At 36.2% G+C, this 8,950-nt stretch overlaps 1 protein-coding gene across 2 annotated transcripts; it reads right to left on the bottom strand.

Annotated features, from left to right (window-relative positions):
• Positions 1 to 3,179: 3,179 nt before the first annotated feature.
• On the bottom strand, positions 3,180 to 5,629 carry LOC107554210 (neurotrophin-7-like). Of its 2 annotated transcripts, none has more exons than XM_016236650.1 (2): positions 5,520 to 5,629; positions 3,180 to 4,100 (listed from the first exon to the last, which is right to left on the bottom strand). In XM_016236650.1, exon 2 carries the CDS (start codon positions 4,084 to 4,086, stop codon positions 3,397 to 3,399), a length of 690 nt encoding a protein of 229 aa, XP_016092136.1. In that variant the 5' UTR covers positions 4,087 to 4,100; positions 5,520 to 5,629; the 3' UTR covers positions 3,180 to 3,396. The 2 variants fall into 2 exon arrangements, with proteins under 2 accessions (XP_016092136.1, XP_016092135.1); XM_016236649.1 differs by having other exon boundaries at positions 3,180 to 4,097.
• Positions 5,630 to 8,950: the final 3,321 nt, after the last annotated feature.

The raw sequence follows: 8,950 nt of genomic DNA, 5'->3' as shown, positions 1-8,950 counted from the left end.
TCCAACATGGACTGGAAAGAACAGAACTCGAGGAATCCCAGCTAGTCCCTTAGTAGCCGGTTCCAGACAATATATCCATCACTGAGCGGGAAACAGACAGGGAGATGCTTTTGTTGAGTGCCAACTCTACGTCAGTGGATGAACTTATGATACACATCTGTCGACATTGAACAAGAAAAAAAGTTGTTGCTGTGCATTATAAACGGCAACTCTCTTTCATTTACATTGGATCAAATGCTACAATAGATGAGATGATGTCTTGCTAGGTCAGCTTTAAAAAAGGACATTGCCAAAAGCTGATACGCTTACATGGCATCTGTAATAGTTTTCCAAATGAGACATTAAATATTTCATATTCCATATCCCATTACTAGATTTGCATTACCACTACTTCTCAAATGAATAGCATTAACGTTTTAGCTCAGCTGTTTACATTTAACTAGGGTTTAAAGTACTTAGAAGGCTACCTGTTAGCATTTTCAAAAGAAATATATTTATTCGGTAAGGACACATTAAATTGATCAAAAATGAAATTGAATGATCAAATAATTCTGAAAATAAATAAATAAATAAATCAGCATATCAGATTTCTGAAGGATCATGTGACACTGAAGACTGGAGTAATGATGCTGAAAATACAGCTTTAAATCACAGGAATAAATTACATCGTTTAAAATATATTCACGTTTACCATTTTTTAAATGGTAAAAAAATATTTCACAATATTACTGTGCTTTACTGTATTTTTAACAAATATATGCAGCATTGGTGAGCATGAAACTTTCAAAAAAAAAAAAATAAAAATAATATATATATATATCATACCAACCCAAAACATTTGGATGATATAATTAAAAAGCATTTAACATTGAATAACATCAGCTGATTAATTAACTAACAATGTTGAATCAACTGATTGTGTTAATAATCTGGCAAAATTATGGAAAAACATTATGCTTTGTATAAACCTTTTGGCATTTTTAGATTTTAACTGAGACATTTTATCAAGCACACTATTGGACGGTCCCCCAATGTAGGTGATTTCATGTTTTATAATCATTAGAGGACATTTGGTCACCTGCCCCACACACACATATTCTCTCCCATGGTCTTCTGTCTCTGTCTGAACTCTGTAACCATAAGACATGAACACCTTCTTGCACGGACAGAGGTTCAGTCAGGACACTCTCTCAGGAACCGCTGCCAGGAGCTTCATTAATTCACGATGCCCATACAAGATCCCAGATGCCGTGCAGTGTGCACCTCACCCCCGGCAAGACAGCTGCTGTGCTTTACACATGGTCTCCTTCATGGTTTTAGTTGCACTTACTAATGCCGATCTGTCTTTCCCATTGTTTATCTTCTGGAGGCGACCCGAGATCCCAGAGCGAGATTCTAGCCTGAAATGTCTGCTAGACGTTCCAGGTCACCTCACACGGATGATTGCACCATGAGTGCAAGTTTAGTTTCATTTATTTGAGCCCTTTTTTATGATCCAACATGGACTGGAAAGAACAGAACTCGAGGAATCCCAGCTAGTCCCTTAGTAGCCGGTTCCAGACAATATATCCATCACTGAGCGGGAAACAGACAGGGAGATGCTTTTGTTGAGTGCCAACTCTACGTCAGTGGATGAACTTATGATACACATCTGTCGACATTGAACAAGAAAAAAAGTTGTTGCTGTGCATTATAAACGGCAACTCTCTTTCATTTACATTGGATCAAATGCTACAATAGATGAGATGATGTCTTGCTAGGTCAGCTTTAAAAAAGGACATTGCCAAAAGCTGATACGCTTACATGGCATCTGTAATAGTTTTCCAAATGAGACATTAAATATTTCATATTCCATATCCCATTACTAGATTTGCATTACCACTACTTCTCAAATGAATAGCATTAACGTTTTAGCTCAGCTGTTTACATTTAACTAGGGTTTAAAGTACTTAGAAGGCTACCTGTTAGCATTTTCATTCATCTCAATTGTTTCTTGGCTAGCACAAACAGTTCTGGAAGTATGCGACCGGAATTCTGCTATCAGTGCAACGCAACCGATTAGCTTTGGTAGGGGCTAACGGCTAAAGCTAACAAATACTGACACCCTGGATGAGTTGCATGGTGCATTGCAATAATTTCTGGAATTTAATTCCTGGTTCAAACTAGACCCTTGTGAAAAAGTACACTTTTAGTTGAACTTGAGTGTGTGTGTGTTTTTTGGACCCAATTAAGTAGGACTTTAGTACATCGTTATATGCAATTTCATAAGTCTTTGAAGTATGGTTAATGTGAACTGTTGAATGTGAGGTGTGGTAACCGTAGTATAAACAGAATAATTCACAACAGGCCGTTGAATTATTAGAAAATAATGCACACCCGAGGTGGTGATGCAGCCACGATGTGAAGTACATTCTGACAGTGTTCCTGTAGCTCAAATGGCCAATATGCCATTTGCTACTAGCAATGGATCTAAATTGCGTTGATAAAAGCATCAACTCTTTCCACACCTTGAAAAAAGTGTCCTACTTGTAAAACACTCCATCAAGGGGTGATTTTCAAACTTTGATCTTGTAAAGGTATAACATTTATGAAAATTACTCTGGAGCAATACCTTAAGGTACGAAAGCTATAAGGTACATCTTTGTACATTTATTTACCCCTAAATGCTACTTACACCTCAGATATAAGTACCTCAAATGTACATTTTATTACTTTAAACATATTTATATGTACCTAAAGTTTACATTTCGGTAACTTTTTAAAGTGTGAGAGAAATTATCCACAAAAGGAAGGTTAAATGCAGCTCTGTATGCAGTTCTTCCAACACAGTCTTATGGTAGTCCGTAGCTCGTAATTTGTGCACAACTCAATCTCATTCCTAGTTGGACCTTCATGCTTGCTTTTGTCGTACGAATTAATACAAAATCGTAAAATAGTCACGTTTTCCATTAGATGGGGTAGGTTATTTGCACTAAATTAACTGCTTTTGTGGAAAGTACGTTTTAATGAGAATACTGAATGAAATTACAACAGAAGCAGTCTTGCATTGACATACTGAAGTGAGGTGTTTAATAAATAAGAGCATCAACAACACAACAAAAGCTTGCTTTATGTATACTGTATATACACACACACACACACATATATATATATATATTCTGACTGTATAAACTATATAAATATGTCATGCAGTCCTCATAACTTAAATGACCAATAATTTACAGAGTGAGGTAGGGTAGGAGGGGACTGGGTTGCGATGTCATAAAGAGATCAGAAAATGGGCGGAGTCTAGGATCACCGACATTGGCAGTACGGCTGTTATTATTAATAACGGATGGACGGGGCTTATGACAGGAGGCTGCAGTGGATTGGCTGAGACACCAGTCAATAAGTCAGTCAATGCCTCCATGAGTTGCGGCTGAGGACGCACACGCAAGCAGCGTTGATTCGGATGAACCTCCAGGCGATCTGGTTTTTGTAGGACGTTAGCGCCCGCACGTAGGTGTGCGTGTTGGTGCAATAAGAGTTCCAGTGCTTGTTGTCGATCCCACGACAGCTAGAGGTTCCAGCTTTAACGCCACTGGCTCCTTGACCCGGCTTGGGAGCCCCGATGGGCTTCAACACACGACATGTGGTCTCGTAGAACAACTGCTTCTTTACGACGTTGTTGATGCGGACGTGTGGCAGCACCGTGACTTCATTGCCTGCTAAGTCTGTGGCACGGGTCAGGTTGCCAACCCAGTGCTCTTCGCTGTCGCACACTGAGTACTCACCACGATGCAAGAAGTCGTTCGCCTTCCGCCGGACACGCGGGCGCCTGGGGCTCCCCGTATCATTTTCCGTAGGTACCACGTCGCTAAACAGTACGCGAGGTGAACGGTAACGGCGCTTGTTGAAGAGTTTGGGGTCTACGTTGGGGATTAGGTCATCGTAGTGTGAGTCCTGCTTGGATTGGCCTCGAGGCCTAGGTGAGTGATGTGCTGCTGCGTGCTGATTGGCTGGCCCCTGCGCCTGGGTGTGGCCTCCCATGATGAGTGCAGCCTGGACGCTGATCAGGACGAGCAGGACCAGTGTCAACGACCTCATGGGCACTCGTCCTGCTAGCAAAGAGACATTTAAGACAATCAACAACATGAGCATCTCTCAGAAACAGTTTGCTTTCTGTCAGTAAGGTGGCCTGGCGGTTTAAAATCGCAGCAGGAATAAAGAACTGCTCATATGGAGCATATTACTGAGCTATGCATGAAGAATCTGACATCTGTATGAATTTAACGAAAGCTTTCGAAAACCTGTCCAGGGCATATTTCACCCAAAAATCTTAAGGAAAAAAATACAAAAAATTTAAATAAAGAAAATTAAGCATTTTTTTTTTTATGTTGAGATTATTTTAATGACTATTACGGAACCAAAATAATTGACATATTTAAAGCAAGACATTTGTTTAGGTTGAATTAAATTAAAATGAAATGACTTTTAATTACATTTACACTACCGTTCAAAAACTGTAAAATTTCGGAAATATTATTACAAATTAAAATAACTGTTTTCTATTTGACTATATTTTAAAATGTAATTTATTCCTGTGGTGCAAAGCTGAATTTTCAGCATCATTACTCCAGTCTTCAGTGTCACGTGATCCTTCTACGTGAAATCATTCTAATATGCTGATTTGTTACTTAAGAAATTTCGTATCATTAATGCCTAAACTTCAAAAGAACAACATTTATTTAAAACAGATGTTTCTAAGAATGTAAAAGTCTATTTAATGGGAAAAATTACTATTTTACGAAGTCAATTTTGTATAAATTTGAATGATTTGAATCTATCGAAACATATGTTGTTTTGGGGGGTGTTTGCACAACACTGTTTTGGGTGCCTGAAAATGCAAGCTTTCGAAAACGGATTTCTATGTGTAAGTTTATAAAAAAAGATACCGTTATCATCTCTGTGTAAATGACAAAATTGCAAATTTGTGAAAATGGTAACATCAGCGTTTTCTATAGGGATGTGCGCAGGTGCGTAGTGTTTCTGTAGTGTTAAAGCGACATCGCCAACTACTGGCCTGGCATGAATCATACAGCACTTTTAGTCAATTTCGCGGATCCTTATGAATGGAAATCACTTTGACAACATTATCGACTGTACAGTATGCAAAACTTTAAAAAAAGCATGAAGGAAAAACATTTCTGTTTTCAGTACATTGTTGTAAATGTAGTTTTATAATGAAGGTCTACCCCTAACCCCACCCGTAAACATAACCATCAGATCATACAAAAACGTATTAATTTAACTTACGGAATTTGATAAACTCATTTAATTTGCCAAAACATAAAATAGTTAAAAATTGCGATTGTCTTGAAAAGTCTCTACTGTCAGTTTTGAACAATTTTATGCATGCCTGCTGAATAATATTATCAATTTAAATTAATAATAATAATAATAATAAAATATATATTGACTCAAACATGCACTCCATACCAGTGTGTGAGTGTATACAGTACATATCTCTGCTCACTGACCTGTGAAGTGTTCAGAGTTGAAGTGAGGGCCCAGTGGGCTGCTAGAGCCAGAGTCCAGTGCAGGCTGACCCCCAAGCGCCTGCCATCAGGACTGGCCTGTGTGTCTGCTGCTTTCTGTAAAACACACACATACCATGGCTCTTTAACGTTCAAGTATACGCATTCAGTGGGCTGAATGTAATCTTCAAAGCTGCATACATAAAAATAAAAGGCTCTACACTTTTCTTTTTAGGAGCACCTTCTGATCAATAACAAAAATTAGCCTTCCCATTACAAGGTGATGTTTGACTCCTTAAAGTGATTTACAGGGGCATTTAAAACTTTTTTTTTTTCTTTTACATTTGTAATGCCATTTTTCCTAACTTTATTAAAAATATGTCATCTTTTGTGTCAAATTCAAAAATGTATTTATTTCTAATTAAAACAACAGATAAAGAACAAGTAGAATAAGAAGAATAAGCTGCCAATCAAATCAAATCAGTATTAACAAAATTCATTTGCACTACAGAGAAGAACACAAAAGTGGCATGCAGGTGTATTATGATGTTTAATGAAGCTCAGAGGTGGCATGAGTGCAGGTAAGTTCATAAATTCATGTTGAAATTAATGTTTTAACTATACAATTTTGAATATAGAAATATTAAATGATTTGAATAACTGAAATGATACTTTACACTTTATTTTTGTTGACGAAATAGATCAAAATCAGGAAATATTTGGTAACACTATTAACTACTTGTTTATTAGCATGCATATTACTAGCATATTGGCTGTTTATTAGTATTTATAAAGCACATATTAATACCTTATTCTGCATGACCGTATTTTAGATCCCGTAATCCTACAACATACCTAAACTTAACAAATACCTTACTAACTATTAATAAGCAGCAAATTAGGAGTTTATGATAGGAGTTTATAGGAGCTTGTTATAATGAGAGGATTCATGAGCTTGCAGAACTCAGCACTGAACAAAACTCCAGTGTTTTGAGCAGTGAGTGGATTCTGATTAACACTGCGCAACAACAGAAATGTACTCTTCTCAGAGAAATTGTTTTGTAACGATAATGTAGTGTTTAAACCTTTCGTGAAAAGTGGAGGTTGTTAAACGTGTTCTACATGCTTCTACATGCTTCAGAAGTTAGACATTTTAGTTACTTAAATATATAAGTAAATAAATAGAACATTTTTAAGTTTTAAAGTTTAAGTGCAACATTGCTGGTGAAGAACTACAATACTCCTCCAAAGCATTGGTAATGATAGAATGGAGTAAGTCAAGGCTCTTAAAAGACTGTGTGTTGATATTTTTGTATATTGTTATAAATTAATTTCAAATCATACTTTTTTAATTTAAGTTAGTTTGCAATGCTAAAAGTCTTGTACTGCTTAACTTTTTTATATGCTTTAAATTAAGCTTGCAATATTGTGAATCACCTCTGAGCTGAGCTGTTTTTTTGTATATATATAAAAACGGACAAAATGAATGGGACAAAAATACTTCTGAAACCACAGAAAGGTCAGGGTTACGCTCTATGCTCACCCAGACCATGAGTCACTTCAGCTGCCTGCAACGTTTAACCACCTAACGTGACGACATTCCATTAAACGTGTGATATTTGACACTTCGTAATGAGACCTCTGCTCCATCTAAACCACACACTAGAAAGTGCTTCATTAGAAACCATCCATCAGGCTGAGCTTTCTGAATTGTATCAAAAATGCCACATATTGAAGCTTTAATATAGTTGGAAATAAACAAGGAATTAATTTAAAAGAGAGCTCAGTAACCAACAGACCTTATTATTGCATCACCAACAATAAACAACATCTAAATTTGTTACGCAAACTAAATTGGATTATGATTAATATTACCTGCACAGCTCATAAGCAAAACATCCTTTCCAAAAGCAATCCAAAGCAATTTAGTTCTAGTCCCTGCAAACAACAGCCTCTTCCATATTTACACCATGAATAAGAAACATTCGTACAAAATGTATTGTGACAAAAGGAGCCAAGTAAACGGGTTGATTTAAAGTCAACATTTGTAAAATAATTCTTTAGAGACAGTCGCAAGCACGATCCTGCTCACCCAGTGCCTATGATCACGTTTACTGTAAAATCCAGTACAGTGTGAAACAGAGAGATAAGCCTGTTTCCAAACACTGCCACTCTGTTTATACGGTAGAGCCAATGAACAGGCGCAATGCCAAGTCTGTGCTGGCATAGTCTCATAGACCTCCTTGTAGGCAAATTAATAATGTTTATTGTGCAACAATAGTGATATTGATCAAAATGCACTCAACAACGTCTATGCTCTCATGCATTGTTCATAAGGGTTTGATGGTTGGACATGAAATGCAGTTTTCACAGTTTTAAGCGTGGTCTTAAAATGCAACCCTTAACTTTCAGAGAATAGTGAGCAGATGGTCTGCAATCTGTACGCCGTGGCTTTCAGCTGATCACGCATGATGTGCACGTGTGTCAAAAACAAAAACAGGCCATTTACAAAAAAAAATAAAATAATAATAATAAAATAAATAAATAAATGATGCTTGTTTTTATCCATAAAAAATACCCAAGCATCCTCCAAAAAAATATAATATAATATAATATAATATAATATACATAACTTTCATATATAATTTGCATATATATGTTTATGTTTCTGACATTAAGACTTTTCTTATGCTCACCATAAAATCTAAAATGTGTCAAAAATACTGTGTAAAATTACAGTAGTATACTGTGAAATATTATTACAATTTAAAACAGTTGTTTTCTATTGTAAAATGTTTATTATGTTTATGTTATTCTTGTGCTGCATTCATTACTCCAGTCTTCAGAGTCACGTGATCCTTCAGAAATCATTCTAATATGCTGATTTACTGCTGAAGAAACATTTCTGATTATTATTATTATTATAAACTCATTAATTGTCATTTTAAATCTTTAACAATCTTTGCCACTATCTTTCAAACCACTAGGTTTTACCGGTTTGTCAGCAAGAAGTTTTTAATCAATTACAATATAATACTATTTTATTAAGTACAGGTCAGAATAATTATGTTGTTACATGTTTACATAAATATATGTATCTGTTATGCTGAATGACGATGGAGCATTATTTCACCCATATTTTGACATTTTCACAAAACTGATTTGAAACATTAAGACACTTTGATTGTGCGTTATGATCAATCTTCTTTTAGCATAAACTTTGCTTTCCCTTAAAGATGTAATTGAAACGGTTAGTAAAACACAGATATAAAAAGTGCCTTATTTCCATTCATCACTAGAGGGCAAACCTGCACTAACATTTCATCCACACATCTGGGAGTAAATACAGGCATTCATTGTCACTGCAGCTCTGCTCATGGCAGCAAGCAAACAAACAGGACGGAACCAGAGCTTAAAAACAATAAAGCCATGCA

This window comes from Sinocyclocheilus grahami, unplaced genomic scaffold, assembly GCF_001515645.1.
Source record: "Sinocyclocheilus grahami isolate Dianchi unplaced genomic scaffold, SAMN03320097.WGS_v1.1 scaffold494.1, whole genome shotgun sequence".
Classification (NCBI taxonomy): Eukaryota; Metazoa; Chordata; class Actinopteri; order Cypriniformes; family Cyprinidae; genus Sinocyclocheilus; species Sinocyclocheilus grahami.
The sequence above is the reverse complement of the archived record's forward strand: the minus strand, read 5'-3'. Positions and strand labels throughout refer to the sequence as shown.

Bases quoted from the DNA above. Each gene is read 5' to 3' on its own strand.
- LOC107554210 (XM_016236650.1), bottom strand. From the start codon at position 4,086: ATGAGGTCGTTGACACTGGTCCTGCTCGTCCTGATCAGCGTCCAGGCT.